The sequence below is a fragment of the Pteropus vampyrus genome, unplaced genomic scaffold (genome assembly GCF_000151845.1).
Source record: "Pteropus vampyrus isolate Shadow unplaced genomic scaffold, Pvam_2.0 Scaffold196, whole genome shotgun sequence".
NCBI lineage: Eukaryota > Metazoa > Chordata > Mammalia > Chiroptera > Pteropodidae > Pteropus > Pteropus vampyrus.
The window spans coordinates 2403045-2428045 of NW_011888977.1; the positions used below are offsets into that span (position 1 = coordinate 2403045).

Genomic DNA, 25001 nt, shown 5'->3' on the forward strand with positions numbered 1-25001 from the left:
CTCTCTCTGTCTCTGCACCCTGGTCCCAGCCAGGGTCCTCTCTCACCTGGATATCTGCAGTCGCTCTTCACCATGTCCCTGTGGTCACCCTGCTGGGCTCAGCCTTTAATTAGAGAATCTATAGTTTTAGAGAGCATTTACTGAGGGTTCATTATTGTGACATAAACACAGAAATAGTTCACAGTCTTCATTTGTGTGCCCCCAGAAGCAGACTCTGACTCAAGGATTTGGGGGCAAATCATTTATTTGGGAGATGGTTCCAGGAAGTAAGGGTTTGGAAAGTAAGACAGGGAAAGAACCCATACAAGGTGTATTCCTGAGCAGGTGACCACCGAGGGTGACCACCAAGGACAACTGTGGCCCCGTTACTTCAGGACTTCTGGGAAACACTGTAGAACACTCTCAGCATTGTTCCACCTGGGACCAACTGTGTCCTCACTCGGTGAGGGCTGCTCCCAGGGGCCTTAGCCATCTCCTCATGCCTACTACTCTAATCTGCACCGCTCCACCTTTAGGCAGAGAGAAGCCAGGAAGCCATTCGCATGGAGGGAAGCTGCCTGGAAGTGATCCTCAGATTATGTACTGAGGGGATCGGGGTGAGCTACCATAAGTGTCTGCTACACTCACAGATGTGTGTGTGTAAATGCAGAGGCATATATGTACAGTCGACAGTTCTCAAAAGTGGACCCATGAGGTCAAAACTATTTTCCTAAACTTATCAAAGAAGACTGTTTGTCCTCAGTTATCTGGAGAGGCTATTCCTCCCCTTTCCAGCTACTTCCCTATGTGAGGCCAGATTTTCTTAATATACTTAACCAAAACAGCTCATCCCAGCAGACTGGGTATGGAGTAGCCTGAGAATCCAATGGTCCTCTATTAAGCTAGACATTAAAGAAACTGACAAAAAAAGGTTTTTAAAAGCCAAGCCTTTCAACAAATTTTGTCTTCGAAAAAAAATAAAAACTATGTTACGGGTTTCTTGTTATTTTTAATGACTTAATACATAAATGTTTTTTAAAGCCTTAGTTTTAATTTCTAATTGGTAAATATTGATAGATATAATACACATCAACAGAAGGCCTTGGGATCCTCAGGAATTTTTAGGAGTATACGGCCCATGGAGCAGAGCTGGGGTCTGAATTTTAGACCTTTGACTTGTAATGAGGAGAGAAGTATTGGTAAAATCCAGGACCTGCAGTTAAACTGCCCAAGTAGAATCTGGCTGTGTGACCGCACAGATGGCTATACCTCTGAGCCTCAGTCTTCTGATCTATAACAAGGGTTGATAATGATAATATTTGATTTATGAGGAACTTATGAGGATTAAATGTGGGTAAAGTGCCTAGAACAATTCTGGGACCACAACCAGTGAAAATAGATGAAGCTTGTCATCATCACTGTAATCACCGTCACTATCTTCATAACCACTATCGTCATCACCATGACCACTATATTATCATCACCATCACCTTTATCATCATCATCACCATTGTCATCCCATCCCCATGATCATCATCATCATCATCAACACCATCATCATCATCATCATCATCATCATCATCATTATCGTCATCATCATCATTTTAACCACACTCCAGAAAATAAGAGTTGCAGTAGATTCTGAGTTTGGACCACAGCTATGTCTGACCTTCCCTAACTTCCTAGAACCCATCCCGCCCCCTGGGTCCTGCTTCTGCCAGTCTGCCATGCCAAACAAGCATGGCATGAATGGCTGCTCCTCAACTGCCTTCTATCCTGGTGTCATTTGCATATAACAGCAACCACCCAGGGGTATGCAGCGCCTTAGAATTTTCAAAGCAGTTTCACAAAACAATAATAGTTGGTTTCTTTTGAGGTGTGGTTTTTGCAGGCCCTGTTCCCTGTGATTGGAATGCCTTCTCTGTCTCACCCTCAAAGTGAACCAACAAGTGGTACCCCATTTGTGGGTACCAGCTGAGACTTGTAGGGCACAGAGCTGGTGCACCAGGGAGCCATTTTGCACCTCCACTTGTGCCTGTCAATTGGCCCCTTTTCCTTCCCCAAGAGACCAGATGGGAGCCAGAGTTAATGGTGGAATTCAGGCTTTTGGGGATCCCCCCCAGGCCCTACAGAGAGCCCGTCACCTACAGCCACGAGGGAACTTTTTATAGTCTTGGCTTATGATGCGAAGTCCTTAGCCAAGTCTGGAGGCAGCTTTGATCTTCACTGAAGGCGTTTGGGTCTCAGCCAGGATCAATGTGCACTTGGCTCACTGTCCACCAGACAGCTTTGGAATCCATTACAGAAAGGATAAAGTGAGAGGCTGGACAAGCTGCAGCTGCCCATGGACTGAGTGACCCTGGAGGTCTCCTCTCCTCCCCAAGCATCGTTTTTTTTCATCCGTATCAGGAGCCCTCAATGGAACCTGCTTTCAGCAAGGCTGCTGTGAGAGTCCTGGGAAAGTGAAATAAACCTCTAACTCTCACATGTTACTGACAAATACCAACACGACACACTTGATTTCAGAGAGTATCGGGGTGGGAGAGGGCGCACTGTCTTGATCCATATGTGAGTGTCCAGAGCAGCTCTGTCCAATAGAGTGGGAGCCACAAGTGTAATTCTAAATTTTCTAGTAGCTACATTAAAACAGTAAAAAGGATCAGGAGACATTAATATTAATTTTTTTTTATTTTACCCATTATTCCAAAGTGTTATTTTAACAGGTAATCAATGTAAACTTTATTAATAAGCTATTTCACATTCTTTTTGTCACGCTGCCATCATAATCATCAAGTACAGTCACTAACACTAATCATATAAGTGTAGTGTGTATTTTACACTTATAGTAAATCTCAATTTGGAGCTTGCTACATGTTCATGGAAATACTTGGTCTTTAGATTTCATGAAATTCACAGTCGGAAAACTGGATTCACAGGCCCAAGTTGTTGTAAATAGCCATAATAGTTTTCCAATAACTGCATAAAGTGTTTAAAATTAATTAAGAGTAAATGCAAGTGCAAGCCCAATTTCCAGTGGTTCTGCCCCTTCTGCAGGGGTAGAGCAGGCCTTGCAGACTGAGAGTGCATCTGACAACCAAGGAGGTCCCTTCCACCTGCGGGCGCCCACCACCAGGCGGCCGGCCACGCGTGAAAAATAGTGCGAGGGCCCTGGAGCCGCAGGCAGTCAACCTTGGTAACCCGAGGGAAGACCCTAAGCCCCCAGCCTCAGCCTGCAAATGAACGCAGACACGCGAAAGCATGCCCGTGTCGTGGCCTGGCGCTGTCAATCACGCAGCGGCGGGAGGCGGAGGCAGGGGCGGAGCTTGGTCCATGATGGGGTGGAGCCGGGATTGATGGTCACGCGGTCTTGCCAGTCCCGGCGATACAAAGAGTTCCCACGTGGTGGGACGGGGTTTAGTGTCCGGAAGGGGCGTGGCAAGGGTGGGGCTAGGCTCGTGAAGGGGCTCGAATGGCGACGGATGTTTCCCGGAAAGTTCCACCGGTTCCCGAGTTCGGACCCCACAGGCAGACCAACAGGCCTGCCCAACCGGTGCCAGCCGCAGGAGGTCGCCAGGGTCATCCTGGATCACCTATTACCCTGCGAGGCGCCTCCTGTCCTGACACCTGCTACGATCCGGCGCATAGAGTGAGCCCAGGGGTGGCTCCTCCGTTGGAAGGCATCCTCCATGGTTGTAAGAGCTCACAGGAGAATGCCTGGAACTGCAAGAACAACTTAAAAAACAATGCACAGGCTAAGCCTGAAACCGAAGGCCTTGTCCCGGAGTAAGGCCAGAACTGCCCCAGCGTCCACCAAGCCAAGCACAGGATCCTTCCCTCCACCTGTAGTAAAGGTGGACATCGGTCCTTCTAATGGCACCCCTCTCCGCCTGTTGCCATGGCCCATGGACCACTCTTGAGGGGCTTGCAAGTGTTTCTCACTTAACAACTTTGAAGGCCCTGCCTCCAGCCGCTCCCCTTCCTTTGTAGGTTAGATGTGCCCTGCATCCCAGGAGTTCAAGGCTTGGCAGACTGGAGGTTAGTGATCAGGAGCCCAAACGCTGGAGGGAGACAATGGTCCATCCAGCAGTGTTCACTGAGGTACTACTACGTGGCAGAGCCCATTGTGTCTCAGTGCAGGAGGAAGAAGGCCAGACCCTGAGGCTTTGGGAGTTGAAGGGAGGGGACAGCCTAATGGCAGCTGGATTAGAATGGTCACCAGACCACAAAGGAGTTTGAACTTCCTCTTAAGGCTGGTGGGAAGGGAACTGGGACAAAACTCTGGGAGGAGTTCTTTGCTTGCCAGTTGTTAAATTGCCAAACTGTTAAGCACTGTGCTGAGAGGTTTGTGAGAGGGGTTGCAGAACTCCCCTGTGTTTCCTGAGCCCATGGAGCATCCAGGTGCTGGGTGCACAGGGGGAAGAATGAAGGACAAGACCTTTGTAGATAACACCACTCAGCTATGCCCCTGGTCTAGCCTCTCATTGTAAAGGCTAGTTCAAATAATGATTGACCCTATATTTGGGGAGGCCTGGGGTTTGTTTTTTTTTATTCTGTAACAGGACCAGGACACTTTCCTGTAAACCTCATGTGGACAGTTAGGTCCTACAGCTACAATGCTGAGGTTTTAAGGGGGCCAATCAGCTTGCAAGCACTTTTCATTCTTTTGTATAGATTACTTCGACTGCCACATAAACTAAAGACCAACTCAATGCCAAGGCAAGTAAATTAGGTGGGGAGGCTCAGAGGACCCAGAGGGTCTCCTCGTGAGTGAGTAGGGATGATTCTATCCAAGCCCCCAGTGTATCTATCCAAGCCCCCAGAGAGCACAGCTCTTGTGTGGGGGTGGGGCCAGGGGCTCCCAGCCTTGGGGTCTGTTCCATCCTCAAACCAACTGCCAGTGGGACTGCCCTGAAAATCACACACATGTGTGTTCTTGGTGGGGGACCCTCTCCACCAGAGAACAGTCCCCATGCAAGGCCTGGTGTAGGATTTCCCTAGGGCAGCGCTGCATGGAGCTCATCAGGGGCTGGGAGAGCGAGGCAGGCTGAGAGCCAGCGCAAGACTTGTCTCAGCTCGCAGCTGATGGCTCAGTCACACACGACTCTCCCCTTGAAAGCTGAGTAGATCACATTTCAGGGCTTTCCAGGAGAGAAAGGAAAAGAGTTTATCCACTGGCTCCCATGGATCAAGGGTCAACTTAGCTCCCCTTCTGCATTGTGCATGTATGGGTTACAGTCAGGGTCTTGGATCACAAAGCTCTGGGCAGAAGGTGGGGCAGAAGGGTGCAAGGGAGGGGCACCATTAGGGTCTGGGTTCTGTGTGACTGTTTTCTATTGCCACATTGAGCTAGTTGCTTTGCAGCCACTATTAGTGGTCAGCCCTCTGCAATGGCATCTGATAAAGGCACTGACTTCACACCCTAGGTGACTCTTCTATTTGCAGATGCTGTGTCAGCCCTGGGGGTGCAGTGTCCCTTGAGGTGGAGCCCCATCAAAGGCCTGCCCATTCTCAAGTCCTTGCTGGGTGCTCAGTGGTCTCCTCTGGCCTTGTTGACTGACTCACTAACACTAGCATCTGGGCCCACCAGGATGGCCGGCCCCTTCAGGGGCCTGGAGCTGCTCTTTCTTAGCCAGCGCTCTGCTTCTGAGATCCAGGCCTCTGTCCACTGTCCACTTGCAGGTAGCAAGGGGGTGCTTTCCTCCCTCCCATAAGCCTGAGAGAGCAAGCAGGACCACTGCTAGGGGCCGGTGGTGTTAGAGAAAACCAGCAGGACTGAAGGGCCAGTACAGGCAAACAGCAGGAACGTGAAAGTGCCCGGGCTGGAGCGAGCAGGGCTTCATCTGTTAAAACCTCCACCAGGTAGCTTCCTGCACATGAGGAAGGTGTAGCATATGCCCCCAGCTCCACCTTTGAGTTGACCCAGCCAGTCCAAATCCAGGTGCGTGGTTAGGGAGAGGGCCAGATCCAGGGGGCATTCCTCTTTCAGCTCTGACCAGGCCCATGGGCTTGATTCCTATAGAGGGCTCCCAGCCGCAAGCACCTGTTGCACCTTTCTGCATAGTGGGTTCAAGCTTCTAACCTTCCAACTCAACCAGGCCCATGAGACCAGAAGGCAGGTTCCAGATCTGACTTGGAGCCATGGGGTGGAACCAGGTACCACTGGTGACTCTGGTCCAGTCATATCCTGAGCAGACATAACCAAATGCTGGGCCTGAGGGTAGCAAGGAAGCAGGGTCACCAGGCTGATTCCAGGTGGGCAGTTGGGTGAGAGAGGTCAGTTACTCAAGGCCGGTTCTGTGGGACGGGTTCCTTAGGAGACTCTTGGGATCCACTGATGGATGGGATTAGGATGTGCACTAATTCTGCACTGGATCAATTCCTGTTCTTTGTTTCTAGGAAAGAGGGCCACGGAAATTCGATGGGAATGTACTTGGGGAAATAAAAAATATATCTCTCCAAAGCTCATCGAGTCTCTGGCCAGGAGTCTAGGAAACAATATTCAGAAGAAACAGAATGTGACTGCCCCTGGGGAGGTTCTGGGTGGAGGAAAGACATAGTACGGGTTGCTCGAAACCATCTTAACCACGTTTATATTTTCCCAGATTAGTCGTTTATGGTGGTAAAAATTCATAATATAAAATGTATCATTTAAAACATTTTAAGTGTACAATTCCTGTGGCATTAAGTACATTCACATTGTCGTGTAACCACCACCACCACTATTTTCTGAACTTTGTCATCATCCCAAACAGAAACTCTGTCCCATTCAGTAATAAGTCCCCTCTCTCCTCCTCAGCCCCTGAGATCCTCTCATTTCCTTTTGGTTTCTGTGAATTTGCCTATTTAGATGTTTTCTGAGTCGAATCACAAAATATTTGTCTGTTTGTAACTTGCCGCTTTCGCTGAGCCTCATGTTTTTAAGGGTCATCCATGCTGTAGCATGTGTCAGAGCTTCCTTCCTTTTTATGGCTGAATAATATTTCATTATGGGTGGACTATATTTTGTTTAACCGTTCATCTGTTATTAGACACTTGGGTCATTTCCTTTTAAAATTGATTTTTAATTGTAGACAAGTAGCGACTACATTATCCTTGAGGACAAAGTTAAACCTGAGTGATAATCTCCTACTGATGATACTCTTGTCCTTCCTTGGTCCCTAGGAGACTTGAACATTCTTGCACTTCAAGACTAAATTACTATTTTAATCAACAGCAACGGTGTAGGAAGACCTCAGAATTGGCTTTGGACTTGGGAGTCAGGAAAGCTGTCCTTGTGGCCTGGCTTATCCTTTGGCAAATGGCTTACCTCCCTAGCCCCCATGTCTTCACCTACAAAGGATTAGAACATGAGTTATTGACTGGCCAGGGCCATTGGACAGGCAAACTCCCTGCTGCCCCCTGCCTTGCAAGGGAGCAGGTCGAGAAGCTCTTTTCTGAGAATTTATCCCTATTGTGCTCATTTTAAATTTATTTTATGAATAGGTGATACATATATATAGCAAAAAATCAAAACAGCACCAAAAAGTATTTCAGTGACTATTATGTGTCCCTCCTATCCAGATATGGGGCCCCAGTCCTACCTGTCCTGTGTGCCCTCCCAGAGATGGTGTCTAGCAGGCATGTGCTTTACCTTGCTGCTTTTTCCCAGATGTAATATTATATCTTAGAGATTGTTCCATATGATAAACGGAGAGTTGCTTGATTCCGTGTAACCCATGGGCAGTACTCCAGTGCAGGATACACTGTAACTTATTTACCTTATTTACCATAGGCTGTGGGCAGACAGTTTTTTCCTAGTCTTTTGCTACTGCAATACTTGGACACATGTTCTGTTCCTTTGTGAGCACACCTGCAAGGAAGTTCCGAGGTTCCCCCTTTCTTTGGAGTAACTGTCCTAGAGCTAGATGAGAAGGTGGGAAACTTTGTAAGCCAGGTCCCCAAAGCTGCTGTAGTGGGTTTGGAGGCTATGGATCTGCCCCTCTGTCCCCTCTTCTCTCCTCGTTCCTGCATCCTCCTGCTTCCCCTGAAGACCTTACTCTTGGGAAAGTGTCTAAAACCTTGCAGCCTCAACTGTAGAAGGACTTAGCTTAAAGGAATGGTCTTTAAGCATTTTTGGTTTTGCATTTAAAACTTTTATGCAAACAAGATTGTCTTATATCCCTTCAAGGGGGAGCATCGGTGTCCTGAGAGGGGAGCCCCCCAGCTGCCCTCATGATCACCCCAAGGGCAGTCCAGGCAGAGGAGGGAGCAAGGGTATCCCTAGGCTGGATGCAGTGTCTGTTCTGCTGGCATTCCAGCAAGCCTTTCTCTCTCATTTCCTTCCCTCCTCTCTGATGCCTGCATGCTAGGAACAATAATGCAGGATAGACAAGGGGACAAATGGTGACCCTCACTGGGCGCATGTTACTTCACACCTACTTTAACATGGTCTCCTCTTAAATCTTCACAACTCCAAGGCTTGGGTCCACCACCCTATCTCGTAGATCTTCCCGAAGCAAAGAGAGTGGGTATAGCATTCTGGGACCATAAAGCCAACAGCCCATAGAGCCGATGTGGGCTTTCCTTCTTGTCTACTCTTTTGATGCTGATTCTACTTGGAGATCCTGGCCCCAACCCCTGCCAAAGGGCGACCTAAGGTGGCCAGATTTGTGCTTTTTCTTGAGGGTGGCTCCAGCTATCTCTGCTAGAGGCTAGAACAGGCCAATGAGTCCTGGGACTCCCAATCAGCTGGACCCCATTTCCCCAGCCTTTTTTGGGCTCTGACCTTTGGGAGGAATCCCAAGGATACAAGTCTCAGAAAGTCTAGAAAAAGTTTAGGGTCAGACATGACTCTAGCCGGGAACTGAGACAGGAAGGAGCAGAGGAGAAGCATGGAGAAAGCCAGTCAGCATTTAAACACCAGACTGCACGAAAGTCCACCTTTTAGAGTTTTGAAGAGTCGGAAAGTCTGGGCCCGTTTTCTGGTTGGCATCAGTCGGCTGGTGTGGAGTGCTGGCTGGCTACAGGCTGTTAGTCCCCGCCACACCCACCAGCCTCACTCATTCCCTTATGCAGCCGAGTTGGGATCCTGAACAGAGCTCAGCCTTACCTGCACCCTGGGCGCAGCCTCTGACACTGTGTGGCCTTACCCTTTTCTCCTTCCCCAGCCATCTCAAGAGTGGCAAAGGCCAGACCGAGGTGTCCTGGGTGAAGTGCCCAGCACACCCTGGATTCGGGCCCTGATTTGTCCATCCTAGGAGACAACAGTTTTCGGCAGGTGCTCTGGCTGTTATTACTACTGTCTTAAGGCAAAGTGATTAGTGCAAAGCGGGTGGCGGAGGCAAGTACGGCTGGAAGCTGCCCCCAGGCAGCCTACAGTCCGGCAGCCCACCCGACGCGCGCCTGGTCCCCGGCTGGTCCTCCGGCCTGGGGCCCCGAGCCGATCCACGGTCCCTAGGGGGCGCTGTGTCCTCACGTCTGCGGTAGCAAAACGAAAGTCGCTCCGGCCACGCGGGGCGCCGTTGCGCGTGGGGTACTGCGGGCGAAGCCAGGCCCTAGGGAGCCTTTCTTTAGTGCTCTAGACGGGTCCGCCGGGGAGAAGTGCCCCCCGCTCTCCCCCACGCGCACACCGAGCAGCAGCGCCAAGCCTATGGGGGGTGGAGGTCTCCTCGGGGCGCACGCTGGGAGGGGGTCTGGGTCCCGAATTGCCAGCCCCAGCCAGGAGGGCTGGCGGGGTGCGCTGGTGCGTGGTGTAGCAGGGGTGCCAGGCGCGCCCGGCCGTCGAGGCAGCGCGGAGGCGGGCACGCCGCGGAGGGCGGGCGGGCAGGCAGGGGCTGAGCTTATAAAGGCCCGCGGGCGGGGAGGGAGGGAGCTGCCGAGCCGCCGTCCGGCCCTGCTCTGTCTCCGCGAGCTGCCGAGAGTCGCGCGCTGCGCTCGCCGCTGGGCAGGGCTGTCCCCAGAACGGGCGCAGGCCCCGGACCAACCGAGGAGGAGTAGGAGCGCGGAGGCACTCGAGTCACCGCCGACCAGCGGGGGTCCTGGCCGCGGCGCGCGGCACGTGCGGGGACCTTCCCTGTGAGCCATGGCGCGCCAAGCCCGGATGCCCCGCGCGGTCCCTTAGTGCCGAGGCGGCCCAGCGACCCAGGGCGGACTCCACGGGCCCCCCACCCTGGGCATGGAGTCGCACGTGCTCGGCGCCGTGCTCTACTGGCTGCTGCTGCCCTTCGCGCTCTTGGCCGGTGAGTGGGGCGGGCGCGGTGAGCTCTGGGCTGGGACACGGCTGTGTCCCGCTCCCCACTTCCCGGCCACACGGCGAGCGAGGCCAGCCGGGGCGGGGACCATGCGCGGGCTGGCGCGGAGATTCCCCAGGACGCGCGGCCCTTGGCGCCCGCATTCCAGAAGCATGAGAGTGCCCGCGAGGCCGGGCGGCGCGGGCGGCCTTGGCAGGGTCCCCGTCCGATCGCCGGGCTTGGGAGGGCGGCATCGGGGTGGCAGAGAGGTGGCAACTCAGTGCCCACGGTGCGGGCCGGCGAGTGCCCCAGGAGGGCGCGGCTGGTGCCTCGCTCAGGCGCCGGGGAGCAGCGACGCCGCGAGGAGATTATTTGCCCCTGTGGGACGGGCCGAAGAGCTGGCGAGGGGGGCACGAATCTCTTTTTCTCTTTCTTGTTTAAAAAAAAAAAAAGGCGCAAACTTGCATCATGACTTCCTGACCAATGTGGGAGAAGGCGGGCTTCCTGCCTGGAGCTGTTTAATCTGGAGCCTCCAGAGCAGAACTAACTTCTGTGCCCTAGGCGCCCCCCTCCCTTCCCTGCGTCTCCACGCCCCGGACTAGGGTAGGCCCATGCTTCGGAAAAAGTAGTTCTGGTTCCTCCCTTCCTTTCCCAGTGCCCTGGCTTGCTCTGCTCCATCGCTAGTTCTGCGGGAGGGGCCCGGCACCTGGGTTCTGGGCTGGGGTAGGGAACACCCCTCAATAGGCTCAGGCCTTGGCATCAGAGCAGAGGGTCCCCAGCCCTGGCATCAGTGTCGCCCCTTCTGGAAAGCACATCCTGTGGTTCTCGGTGCTATAAGGCCTCTCCCTCTGCACCCTCCCTGCTTCCACTGTGCCCAGGGCAGAGTGCCCAGCAACTCATTCCACCCTTCACACTGCCCTCAGTTCCCTCCACGTGAGGCTGTCTCCACTGGGTGTGAGCTGGAAAGTAGTCTGATTAAATTAATTCACGGAAACATGGAAAGGTTTGCATTGGGTGCAAAAGTCTGTCCGTTGGGTGGAAATCTGTCAGACCATGATAGGCGGTGGTGATTTTATTCTGAAAGCCTTTCCAGAGCCTGATAATTCACTCCAGGTAGGCTTCTGCCAACTTCTGTTATAGGTAGGCATAGGCTCCCAGTGAGCCAGGAATGTAGGGGATCCACAGCAGCCTGCACTTTGGCTCCCAGACAGACTGTGTTTTGATTTGTAGCAGAGAAAGGTGGTGAAACTTGGGAAATTTTTCAAGACAAGAATCAATGAAAACATTGAGGTTGGAAAGGAGGATTTGAGTCGTCCCTTGTGTGGACAGGACAGCCCGGGATGTGCAAGGGAGAGCACAGGGTCAGCCCGCTGGGCACTGTGCCTCTGGAGAGTCAGCTGGTACAGATGAGCAGGACAGATCCAGCTAGAGGTAGGCTTATAAGCAGTGGTGCGTGTGTGGTGGTGGGTTAGGGGACAGGTAAGCTTCTCAAAGGCACAGGTTCACCTGTCCTGCCACAAGCACCTGCAGCCTCTTTGGCCTGGCCTTTGAAATGAATCTGTTCGGCCTGCAGAGGTGGGAGTCGTTCCTCCAGGGGACACCTCCCGCCAGACGGTGGAGTCTCCTTGTACAGTGTCAGCAAACTTTTTCTGTAACGGGCTACATAGTAAATATTTTCACATCATGAAATCTTTGCAAATTTTTCCAACTATTAAAAAAAAAATGTAAAAACCACTCCTAGTTGTGGGCTCTGCCAAAACAAGTGGTGGGGCCAGGTTTGGCCTGCGAGCCGGAGTTTGTTGATTGAGAATTAGGCAGGGGTCCTGGGTTCTTCTCTGGGTCTCTGCTGCTCCCCACGTGGTGATGGGAAGCGTTCTCTTGTCCCTGGATGTGGAGGTGGCACTAGCTCAGGGTTTTCACCTGGGCCATATTGGGTTCATCTGGGGAGCTTGATGACTAATTCTCTGCTTGTTGCTCATTTTTTCTGTAAACCTAAAACAGCCCCCAGAATAAAGTCTTATTAATTTTTTAAAAAGCCCTGATGCCCAGACCACACCCCATACTGATCCTGTGCCTGGCTGTGGGGCTTGGGCTTCAGTATTTTTTCTTAAGCTTCGAGGGAGGGTGATGTCAAGCTGGTCTGGCAGGTGATACCTGAGACTCTTTGTCCAGGGTGTAGGCAGCTCCCATCCCTGGGGACCCAGTTGCTGTCCTGCTGATATGAAGGTCAGGCTGCCTAGCTGGAAGTGGAATATTCACTCTATTGTCTCCTGAGCACCTCCTCTCTGTCAGGCTCTGGCTAGAAACGGCTATTTCTACAGCCTTTTGGAAGTGAGAGGTGGGTGCTGGATAAGGCCTTCAGAGGATATTAGTCAGACTTGTTCCCTGTGCTCGCTCATGTAGTGGCCGTGGGGAGGGTTTTAGTCATCCTGGGGTGCCCCTCGCCCCCATGCCACACCCTGTGTGGTGCAGGATTACTACTACCCCAAAAGCATGGCTAGGCATCTTCATCATAACAAGACTCCCTGACTCCCCCTGTGAAGGATGGAGGCCTTAGGCCGCTCACTTGCTGTCTCTGGAGCCCTGGCAGACCAGGACCCAAAGCTGAAAGCTTCTGGAGAGATGTCAGGGCAGGACATTTAGTGATTCTTAGAATAGGCCACGCCTCCTGACTCTGGACTTTACAGACAGCCAGAAACATTGTAGCTAAAAGGGAAATAGTTAGAAGGCAGTAACTGTATCATTGGCCAGAGTAAACACATGTAGTGCGTAGTGCGTAGTGTGGTAACATGGCCTCTGCCTGAAGGATGGGGCCTCAGGCCTCGCAGGCACACCCACTGCGCACTGGGGCGTCACCTGCACCAGACTGATATCACTGAGAAATGTTACCATTTAGAATAGGGACACTTCCTCTTTTTCATAGTGTTGTCACCATTACTGTCTCTACAGCCCCACAAGGCAGGCAGAATGTGGTCTTCTCTTTTGGCAATGAGGCCTAGGTCTTGGGGCCTTGTTAGCAATTTAGATTCGAGAATTCGGCATTTATCCAGTAACCCCTTGAGGGTAACAGCGTGCTCGCCTCTCAGAACAGCACAGAACCTGGGTCTGTTTCGTCCAGAGGCTATGCTCCACAGTGTCACTGAGAAGGAAAGCACCCAGACTGGGTGGCTGTGGAGCTGGGAGTATGTCTTGCTTTCCTTTGTGACCTTAGAGGAGAGACACTGCCTCGTGCTGGCCTCCAGGAAGACTGAATGAGTCAGCAGGACTGAGGTACATGGTTGACAGGACTGAGGGGTGGGTGTGCACATGTGTGTTTGGGGGAGGGGCCAGGGTCTGCCCAGGGGCTGAAGATGGGTCACCTGTAGTCATCTGCAGGCCATCATCCCACTGACAGGCAGAGCATGAAGAGCCTGGGGCCCAGCCAGGAAGGGTCCTACAGAGGAAGTATCTTCTCTGGAGGTGGGAGGAGTGCCTGGTCTCGGATCCTGGCCCCACGGGCTACTTCCTGGGCGGTGTCTCCCCTGTTCTGACATGGCACTGAATTTGCTTTCAGTGCTCAAAGGTGAAGAGGAGGGAGGTGGGCCTTCTTGACTCCCTCTGCTCTGAGCGCAGCCACAGGGGATTGCTTTCTTTGGTGAGTGGGAGATGGGGCCAGCCCATCAGAGGGATGGTGGATATTCAGGGGCCAGTGCAGCCACTTCTGATAGGAAGCCACTCTTGACCACTCTGGTCTCAGAAAGCCTCTTTTCCTTAGAATTCAACAAAACGTTGGGCTTCTCTTACTTATCTATTTTAGAAATATATAGACTTTTAAAATGTATATTTTCCCCTTCTGGTTGCGAAAGCAATCTGGTCCTTCCTTGTGGTAAGCGTTCTGGAAGCAGTAGGTAAGACAGCACATGTCTGTCAGACAGGGCACCCTCATGGAATGCCCACTTCAAGCTTTTCCTCAAGGGGAGCAGTGTGGCTGGCAGCCCTGTCCCCAGCTCCCTTTCCCCCTCATCCTGAGTCTCCTGGAGAGGAAAATGGGGCAGGGCAGAATCACCTCTTCTACATCTGAGCTCTGTTCCACTCTTGACCTTTGAACTCCTCTGAGTGCAGCATGTTTTCTGGATGAGGAACCTGGGAGTTGGGGAAGTTAATTCAATCACACAAGTAGGAAGTGAGGAAGCTGGGGATCGAATCTTTTCCTTTCTGGGGCAGGTGAATCTCACACCTGCTGGCAGGATGTCACCTTTGGGAGAGCCTGGAATGGAAAGTCATGAGGACAGAGATGGAAGGGAAGGGAAAGGGGGAAAGGAGAGAAGGGAAGGGGACAGAAAGGGGAGACTCAGCTGACTTTGCTGGAGGGTGTTTCTGAGCACAACGGCTTCTGTGCTGCTCTGAACTTGCTGGGACCTCACCCCTCTCTCCAGGCCTCAAGTTTCCTCACCTGTAAACAAGACAGTGAAAGCTCGAAGGTTGCTCCCAGGCCTCTGATCTCTTGGTCCCCAGGGCTCTGGATAGGAGCAAGACTGAGGCAGCCTCCACACACAGGCCTGGTGGGCCAAGAACCCCAAAGCACTTTCCCACACGTGCAGCACGCTGGGCCCGAGTGCTGGTGTTTAGCCACCAGGTTGGGTCTCCGGAGGCAGAATGGAAGGAGCCGCCCACCACCAGGGTCTGTGCACACAGGACTGTACAACCAGTCTCGGGCAGGTCCCAGGAAGCGGGAGGTGAGGTGTCCAGGGCCAGCCAAGGGACCACGGGTGTCTGTAGCCCGGCTCTCTGCCAGGACGCCCTACGCCCACCCACAGATTCCTGTGAGCTCACACGGGACCTCTCCCTGAGTCTTTCCCAGATTCATTCAAGCGTCCTCTCGTCCAGATCTCGAGGGACTGAGCCCTGGGCAGGAGCCAGGGGCCTAAGTTCTGATTCACGGCCAATGGTGGTGGCCGTGGGAGGGGCTGGGACTCATCCTTCTCCCTTTCTAACCAGGCGGTGGTTTCCTTGGCTGTAAAAAGTGGTCTGGGGTCCTCCAGCTCCTGGTGATTTGGTCTGTAAGTGCCTTGCTGTGTTTATTCACGCAATAGTGTGCTGAGCACCAATGGGCAAGATGTGCAAAAAATAAGCCACATGAGGTGGGGTCCCCAAATACTGTCATACAGAACAAGGTCCAGGCTGGGCATGGAGCTGGGCAGGACAGCGGGGAGGTGAGCACCAGGCAAGGCCAGTCTGCTGGAGGGGGAGAAGTTGGCAGCCTGGCAGGTTGGCAGCTCCAGGGCCCCAGACCAGTGTAGCCCCCCACAGCTGGGCACTCTGTCAGTGGGTGGCTTTGTGTATGTGTGTGTATGTGTGTGGGGGGGTGTGTTTCTTTCTAGGCTCCAATCCCCTGGTTGAGCCAGGTAGAGCTGGGGCAGGAGAAGGGTTAGACAAGCCAGATAGAGTCCGGGCCAGAGGGAGATGAGACGATTCTCCCCCAGTTTTGATTTTTGTTAACATAAGTAATGTGTGAATGCTTTTTTATGAAATAGTGAAATGTTAAATCCGATAAGATGAAGTTCCTGTTTTAACCCTTTGGGCCTGTCCACCCCACATTCACTCTTAGAAGGAGACCTGCCCAGTGCGTTGTGGGCCCTGTAGGGCCCCGTCGTTCAGGCCTACCTGTTTTTTTTTGTCAAAGCACAAGTATTTCTGCCTTGTGTGCTTCCCACAGCCCTGTGACTTGGCCTCCCCTCTGTTCTTCTCAGATGGGTACCCACAGTCTCTGTGCTCCCCCCACTCGTGGGAGCTGAGATTGCTTCCAGGCCTTTGGAATCACAGCAGCACTGCTCTTTTGCTCCTGTGTGTGTTCTTGGGGGTGGAAATGGGGCCAGGACCTTCTTATTTTGTAGACGAGCGGCCGCAGGCTGAGACTGGGCAGCTTGGGCGGCTCTGGGGCGGGCCGCCCCTTAGTGGGAGGTGATAGCTGGCTGGAGCACAATGGGGCAGCGTCAAGGCCCGGACCAGCGCCCGGGGGTGACGCCAGGGCACCCTTAGGCTGACGTGCGTGGCCTCCCGCTTCCCTGCAGCCGTCTGGGGGCCTTTGCTCAGTGGGGTGGGTCCATTTTTCTGGTGTGTTTTAATAACATAATTATAGGGAGTATTTTTAGGTTCCCTCTAACCGGCCGGCTGTTTACCAGGCTTCTATCTGCACACTGTTTTCTCCGTAAGTATATATAGCCGAGGCCACTTCTCCTTCCTCGGGTTCAGGCTAAAGAGAGACCGTGGCCACCTCAGCCAACTCCTGTGGTTTCTTTTACCAGTGAATGGGCGGCTGAGATGGGCCCAAGAGCCAGCCGGCTCCTGCAGAGTAAGCGGGGGGCTCAGGGGCCATGCCTCCACCCCAGGTCCGCCAGATGGGGAGGAGCTGGCCCATGCAGGGAGCAGGGGGAGGTTCCCAGGTGTGCCAGCTAGGCCCATCCCTCCCCCAGCTCTCCTCACTTCCCCTGCCCTTCGAAAGCCTTCCCAGGGATCCTCTGAGGGGAAACAAAAGAATGAAACTGCCACATAAACATTCCTCGGGCCTGTGGGAACAACCGGAGGGCTATGATTGTGGCCAGGACTGAAGGGCAGAGACGGAGAGGGCCAGGTGCGGGCTCCCCAGGCAAGGGGCCCTCTGAGGAGGAACTCTGCTGGCCTCTGGCCTGTGTCTCGGTCTTTCTTACCTCCTGGAACCAGCGAGGTCTGTGACCTGTCAGCTGGGACCCAGTCACACCCCGGCTCCCCCGCAGGGCCTGGGTCCCGCTCTGTCGCTGTGTGGGCAATGCCGCCGTCTCCCTCCATTCTCCTCTGTCACCCGCTCCCACCCGTTCGCTTGATTTCTATTTATGGTTAAAACGCCATTAAAACAGCACATCATTATAACAACCTGAAAGGAATTTTTAAAAGGGAAATGAAATCATCCATTCACTACTCTTAACTAAGCTGTTTTATCTTTCCTCTTCCTTTCTCCCATAGCCGGGGGTAATAAGGACCACTGCCACCCCATAGCTAACAGGAGCTACTGAGTGCCAGGCTTTGTGCCACCCATGTGTCTATATCCCCTTCTGGTACAGGGGTTGGGTGCTCTTGTGCCGTTTCACAAAGGAGCAGGTTTCTCAACTGCCTGACGTCTTTCTGCAGGCTCGCGTGCGCCCTGACAACTTAAGTCCAGGTGCAATTCGGATGTGGTGTGCTAGTTGCCTTTTCGAGTGTGAGATCATCCTAGGGCAGCAGCTCCCCAGCCCCTCCTGAACTCCCCGCCGTCCATCTCCATCTGCTGTGTGACCTCCCTGAAGTCGTCTACCCTGTCTTCTCATCCTCCAGCTGACCGGTCCCTCAGGCACAAACCTCTGATCGTTTCTCTGACTCAGTGTCGACTCGTCTCCCTACCCATCTCTGCGACCTCTACCCATGTTCACTGCCATTGCACCCTGGGCTGGGACACACATGTGTACCTCTCTGTTTTCCCTGCCCCAGGCTTTTGGCTCTGTGTCTAGATGCATCCCATGGCCAAGTGGCCTGAGACATCTGAGCATCCATTCCTTCACATAAAACCCCAAGAGCTGCCACTGCCCACCTCAAAAACCCTGCTCCTCAGCTTGGCACATGGCCCCTGGTCTTCTAGTCTCCCCTCAGTGAGTCACCAACTTTCCTGTCTGCTGCTGGTAGCGGCACTCTACAGTGAGCATGCTCTCTTCTAACTGGTGACATAGGGCCTGGGGGTGATATCATGTACGTAGATGGCAGTTGACACTGGGTCTGTCTGCCCCCGAAGCCAGGGTTCTTGCTGTGATACTCCTGCTTCTCAGGGAGCCCCAGCCTGGTCCCCACACCTTCAACCTGTTAGTATATCGGGTGACTCCCCAGTTCCTTCCTCCTGCTGTACCTACAAACTCCCAGCTTCTCTCTCATCCCCCACCACCCAGAGCTCATTATTGCCCTGAGGCCCTGTCAGATGTTCCCTTTGTCACCATCTTCCTGTGGCTGCCCCTCTTCCCCACCAGACACTGGGACACTCTGCTGCCTTCTGCCACTTTAATTTACTTGGCAAATATGTTCGAAGAACCTGCTTTAAGCCAGGCCTTGCTTTAAGCTTTGGTGGTCTTGACACAGTCCCCAGTAGGGGACAGCATCTGGTCCATGCATTGTTTTTAACTGAAATATCATGAGCAAATACTAAAGTGCCCAGATCTTTAAGTATCCTGTTTGGTGATTGATGTTTGACAGTTGAGTACATTGGTATAACCACTTCCTCAAACAAGACAGAGGACACTTCTGCCCCAAAGGTGCCCATGTCCCCTTTTGATCACCCCCCATGATTCTCTGACTTCTGTTACCGTAGGTCAGTTTTGCCTGCAGTTGGGGTTCATGTTCAAGGGACCACCAGGGCCATGTGCTTCTGCGTCGCCGCCTTTGTTCATGGCAGATTCTGCAGTTGGTCCAGGCCGTGTCACTGTACCTTCTTTTTTAGTGTTGGTTAGTGTTCCTCTGTTATATACACCACATTTGTTTATCTGTTTTCCTGTTCTGCGTTGGTGATTATGAGCTAGGCTGCTAGTTGTGCATGTCTCTCTGCGGACACATACTTGAATTTCATTCACTCCTACACACCTGGGTGTGGGGTTGCCAGGTTCTCCAGGTTGCGTAGTTTCCGCTCCCACGCAGCGGGAAGGTTCCAGGGCTCACACCCTCCCCCAGCACATGGTGCCGGGGCCTCTGATTTTAGCTGCTTTGTGGGCGTGGGGTGGTATCTTTAATCTGTATCACCGATGTTAATCACCTTTGATATCTTTTGTGAGGTATCTCAAAGTCTTTCACCCACCTTTAAAAACGGTTGTTTGTTTATTTCTGACTTGCGGAAGTTCTTTATGGCTTCAGATTTTAGGTCTTTATCAGCTGTATGCACTGCAAATATTTTCCTCCACCTGTGGCTTACCAATTCTAATCGTTCTCTGAATGGTGTGTAAGAGTGGGTGTAGTCCGTTAGCTCATGATGTGCTCTGTTTAAATGTCCAGCTTCCCGCCAGAAGAAAGTCAGCTGTGGCTGGGTGCCTGGCACGTGGGACCTCCCTCAGTATTTCCTGATGGGTAGCTAGGCCGCTCAGACAGGGCTGGTCTCCTCCTGCGCTTCCTGCCTCTTGCCTTCGCCTGCGCCCTGTGCTCACTCCCCACCCTCAGCTCTCAGATCCCTTCCCAGAGCCTTTGTCCTGCTGTCTGCAGGGACCGTGCCTTGCTCACCAGTTCTCGTCCTGGGTGTCCCGGGCATGGCTGGGTCTCTCACTCTGTTGTCTTTGGCAAGGCCTCCCCTGGGCCACCTGTTGGATGAAGTGGGTTCCTTTCAGCCAGGGTAAAGTGACAGTCCAGGCCTCCTGGCCCACCATTCCCTGCGGGTCCCAGAGATGCAGTGGCCTGCCTCGTGTGTCGCCTGCTCTACCTTCCGTTTCCCCTCAGGGTAAATTCCTGGAGTTGGACCACTGAGTCCAAGGACAGCACGGTTTCAGGCCCCGTGGATGCTGCGCTCGAGTGCTTGGCGAGTACAGCACTGCCTGGCCCTGGGAGTCCTGTCTTGTTTGATCCCCAGGGAGCCCTGTGTGGCCCTAGCACTCTCCTGCATCTCCCCAGCAGATGAGCTGCCTGAGTCCTCAGGCAGGACGGCCGCACCTCCCCGGGGTCAGCAAGAGTCTCCTGCTTCCCCTTCTGTCTTTCCAGGACCCAGCAGCAGAGCAAACACTCATGCCTGTTTCTCTTCCGGTTCATGCGGAGAGGCACCGGCCTGCTTCCCCGACACCAGTGCCCAGGTGGCGTTTTCTCCACCCTATGCCATCCTGCTGTCAGTGGTGGTGCCTGTGTTCCCCTTGGGCATGCTTGTGTCCTTGCCGATGTTGTTATGGTATTGTCAGGGCCCGATCCTGCGGTCCTCCTGGTGGGAAGGGGAGGTAGGCAGAGGCTGTGATAAGCGGCACCGCTTGAGGCTACACTCTCTGATACTCACAACAAAACCACCAGCTCCTGAGCCTGGGGCCACTTCCAGTGGGCTGCAGGAGCTGCATCCAAGACCTTATCAGGGGGTGCAGACCTTCCAGATGGGGAGAGGCAGCCAGGCTGGTGCCTCATCTTTGAAGATCGGGAGTGGCGGGTTAGTGATGTTGGAGGGATGTGAGGGACTTGCAGCAGGTATGGGCAGTCCAGGGAAAGTGGCTTGAAGCCTGTTGTGGGCCAGGGGTGGCGGCAGCCCCATTTGTTCAGGAGCTGGCTGTGTGATCCGGCTCCTGAGCGTGTTTGCTCTGTGACCTTGACAACAACCTCTCCTGCCTCGGTTTCCTCATCCTGGCAAATGGGCATATCTGTGACCTCGTGAGAATGAGATTAATACAGAAGGAAAGTATAGACCGTTGTCTGTCTGGAGGTCGCTCTACATGGGGTCCTGGATGCTGGAGGATGGTTGGTGAGCTTAGGGTCCCTCTGTGTTCTCTGCCTAATGAGGCCAGGGAACACTGGCTTGTCTTCTTCCTTCACATGGAGATGGCACCCACCTGCCATTCCACTGCTCTGTTTGGCCCTATCAGATTATTGCCTTTAGCATCTGGGGGACTTCGATGGCTCTGTACCCCTAAGGTTGCAGGTGGAGACACTCCAGTGTGGGGGAGACGCTGTCTTAATCCTTCCAGAGGGAGGCAATACTTATACTGAATAAACAAACCCCAGGCTTGCAGGAGGCACACACAGAGGGAGTCTGCTCCACTCACAGACTTCTGGCCTCTTGCCTGACCCCTGCCCACCCACCGTTTCCTTGGAGTAAGGCTCCTCTTCTCTCTCTACATCTCCTCCCTTGCCCCCAAACTGGGTTGTCCAACCTTGTGTCCCACGGTTCCCCATTTGGGTGTCTCTCTTAACTCTCTACTGTTGGACTGCCACGTTGTCCCACTCTGTCTGCGCCACCCCCTCCCCCCCCCCAGGTCCCTGTCCTGGAGAGCAAGGGATGAGGGCTGGAAGCCAAGTTATCTGCAAGGACAAGTGGGGGACACGCTCCTCTGGAGGCCTGCCCTGAATCAAGGAGCCCCAACTGAGAGGAAACCCCCTGACCCTCCAGGGCTGGAGGCGTAGGAGGCAGATGGAGAAGTAATTAATTGCTGCCTCCGGAGGAGGCTCAAGAAGTTTCTGGGCTGGACAGACTGCATTACATTCCAGAGCCTGAGAGACACTTCCAGGCATCACGGGGGCCAGGAGCCTGTGCCTGTGTTTGTGTCTTTAGGAGGTGTTGCCCTCGTGCCTGCCTATGAGGTGGGGCTGAGGGCCTTTGAGATGGGGTGGCCCCTGTTGGTGGGGCAATGCTGCCAACACATCTTGGCCCGGGTGGCCTCAGGAGCTCAGCCTTTGCGTGGGGTGACTTTAAGGATGTGAGAGCTGGCAAAGGTCAGCCTTCAGAGGAGGAGGAGGTGGCAGGGCCCTGGGCCATTTCATGGGTAAAGAAGCCTGGTGCTATGTTTCTTTTTACCCTTTTGCCAGACTGGGGCTCTCTTCTCACAAACCCAGGCCTGCCTGGGGGCGAGGGACCTGGTGGTATGAGCACAGCCTCCAGGGTACTCAGTTCCTAGTGTCTTCATCAGTTGGTTACTTGTAACTTGAGGCTGGTTTCCTCATTGCACTATGTTCTCATTGGCAGCTCCTGTTGGTGGCCAGGCCACAGAAATGTGCGTGGGCGCACCAGGCACCAGGCAATAGGCGCATCACCAGCCTCCTCACTTGCCGCCGTGCAGAGGGCCCAGATTCCTGCTGCTTTTCCCCAGCTCTGACTGCAGACATAAGCTGTCAGCTCATGGAGAAAGAGATCCTGAACCCCAGAGTCTCAGCCGTAGTGGGATGGTCATTCTGGTGGCCGTTCAGGGAGTCAAGTCTCTGGCCAGGATGGCCCCAGGGCATCAGGTGTGCGGTCATAGTCAGCCCGTGTCACTTCTGTGGGTCCTTGCTCTGCTCCAGCCTGCTCTCTTGCCCTGCTTTGTTATCCCACTCTGTGCACTGGCGGAGCTTGGGGGCCACCAGGGCAGCCTCAGGACCTCAGCTGGCCCAGACTTCTGCCTCATTCCGCACACATGGGGGGAAAAAGAAACTTCGCCCTCCTAGGTTCTTTTGGCTGGTTTGATAATCAAATCAACATGACATAGATTAACACGAGAAAATAACCGAATTTAATTACATACCTACATATGGGAACCTCACATACATGAGAGGTTCATAGATAGAAATAGAGAATGAGGTGTATATGACATTCTGAGCTAAGGATGAGGTAAGGCACTTTGGGGCTTCAGAGGGGAGGAAGGTCATTGCAGGATGATAAGAGCAAATGGTCAGTAATTAGAAGTTTGCCCCGCCCTACAGATCGGTCAAAAAGTTTACCTCTGATAATATATTATGGGAAAGGCATATAATTTAAGTTCTTCTGGGTAGTTAAGGGGGAACAGAATTTTCTCTTGAGCCTGCCAGAATCTCACTTGCTTTTATCTCAAAATAACCCACTTATCACAGAGACACATCTTGAGGTGACTCATTCTGCACCCCTACAACAGTCACGGGGGCGATCCAGGGTACGGCTGTGTTGGGATTCAGGCTTGAGCACATACATAGTCCCTGAATGCTCAGCAGCTGTTGGGCAGCGAGTCTCACAACCAGTGGTTTAAGAGGCCACATGCCCCTCTCTGCCTGCTGGAGCGGCAGGCACCCTCAGAGCAGAGGCAGTGTGATGGAAAACTCCCAGGCCGAGCTGCTTTTCTCTTTCCCCCTCCCATCTCAAGCTGGTCCAGTCAGACTCAGCTCCAAGTCCTCCCTCTGTTGCTGGACTCCCCAGGGCAAGCCAACTCAGCCTCTGAGTTTTGAACGCTTCACCTGTAAAAGTGGAACCTAACCCCTTGCTTTGCTGCAGGCAGGCCTTCTGGAGCAGAGCCACGGGCACAGAGCCTGCTCCGCCCGGTGCCCAGCACCTGCAGCCACCCTTTCACTCATGGGGTCTCTCCACAGCCGGTTGTTTTAATCTCCACTTGTAAGAGTTTTAGCGCCTGCCCTGCTTGGCCTCCTGGCCCTGGGGACAACCCATCAGGTGCGGTGGGTGGAAGTACCTGGCTAAGGCCACCTGAGTGAGAGGCAGGGCTGATGCTGTTTTCCCACACCCTCACTGCCTTGGCTGCAAATGCTATGACCAGCCTCTTAGTCACCCATCTCTCAGGGCCAGCAGGGTTGCGTCCGACATCATCGCGAAGCCTGCCTAGGATACAGTTGCACGCCATGCACTTTAACCAAGGAGCTCTTCGTTGGAGTCCTTGAGCACGTCAGTGGCCTCACCAGTGAGGAATCCAAGGCACAGAGTCGTCCGGCAGCTTGGTGACGTCTTGCCGCCAAGGCAGGGGCCGACGTGGTGACTGTACCCAGGTTTAGGCCTGCTCAGACAGGAACAGTGGAATCTGCTGGGTCTGGCTGAATCATGGGCTGCTGGGTGCTCCCATGGGACAGTGGCAGAGGCACTGTGTGGCCGACGTTGTGGGCTTCTGGCGGAGCATTCTTCCCAGCCCAGGCAGGAAGGGAGTGGTCCAGGCAGGCTCACCCCGGCCCACAGCCTGGAGCCCCGTGCTGACGGCCACCTCTCCCAGCTCCTTTGAGATTTGGCAGCGGGGAGCATTTTCCCATGCCCTCCTAGAGGAAGGGTACCTGACTCCATGCTGAGGACCATCACCGGCCTCGGCTGAGAAGCTCCAGGCGGCCTTACCAGGCAGCTCCCTGCTCCCAGGACAGGGTTGGGTGTTGACTGATGGAAAGGAGAAGACGGGGTACCCTGGGCAGCCCCCTGAAGCCCCCCTGCCGGTAGCGGGCCCTGGTAGGCCCTCTCCTTGGCTTCCTACTGTGTCGGCCATGGAGTCCTCTTGTGGCCTCTTGGGGCAGCCGCTGAGTCAGCTGTGTTGTAGGGATGAAGGTCACAGCTTGAAGAGATTAAGCAAGTTCTAAGTCCCGCAGCTGGAAAGGACGGGAGCCAGAAGTGAGCTCTAGGGCCTGTGAGGCTGGTCAGAGGAGGGTGGGTGTGCGGTTGGCATCAGGCCACAGAGGACACTTCAGTGGGTGTGGGAATGGGGGTCAAGCTGACCCTATGGGCTGCCTTTGCCTGCAGGTTCCGCTCAGGCTCCACAGGACCCATTCAGACAGAGACTGAGAGGATGGAATTGTCGTATTTGGCTGGCAGAGTGGGTGGGGAGGGACCCCATCCGTGAGGCCGGTGTCAGTGAGCATGTCTGTGTGTGGGTGGAGGAGGCACTCTGAGTGGGTTTCTGCAGGCCCGCTGGGCAAGTGCAGAGATGCCAGGTCTCCCTGGCCCACCTTGGGCTTACCTGGCCCTCACTGGTTTCCTGCCATCAGCTGTAGCAGCTGGAGAGACACTCAGAAACCACGTGTCCCGTCCGTGTATTAGTGAGGACACCGGGGAACATAGTGCAGCCTGGGGAACTAGGGGCAGGGCTAGCTCAGTGCCACGTTCGGCCTCTCCCTCTTACGTTGACTGGAGTCTGCCGGTTCCTAAAGGCTCGTCCTCAGCTTGCAGGAGGCGTGCCCATGGTCAGGGTATGGGGGTGGGGGGTGGAGGGAAGGTGGGCGCAAGGCCTGGCTCCAGTCTCAGGGCTCCGAGGCTTTGGGCGGGTGGTTGGCATTTCTAAGAGCAGCCTTCAGCCATCAAGCTCAAGCACTGGCCTGGCCCCAGATGAGGGGAGCAAGCACTTTTGGCGTTAATAAAGAAAACAGTGCTGTGCTATAGCAATAACCAACATGCCCACATGGCTC

General features: G+C 53.8%; 1 protein-coding gene across 2 annotated transcripts in view; it reads left to right on the plus strand.

Annotated features, from left to right (window-relative positions):
* The first annotated feature begins 9813 nt into the window (after positions 1-9813).
* Positions 9814-25001, plus strand: part of PIEZO1 (piezo type mechanosensitive ion channel component 1) — a 66796-nt gene continuing 51608 nt past the window's right edge. For both annotated transcript variants that reach the window (XR_002783209.1, XM_011371889.2), the window contains exon 1: positions 9814-10196. Coding sequence is in view for 1 of the 2 variants with exons in the window: in XM_011371889.2 (XP_011370191.1) it covers positions 10133-10196 (64 nt within the window). In the remaining variant the exon portion in view is untranslated. The remainder of the gene's footprint in view (positions 10197-25001) is intronic.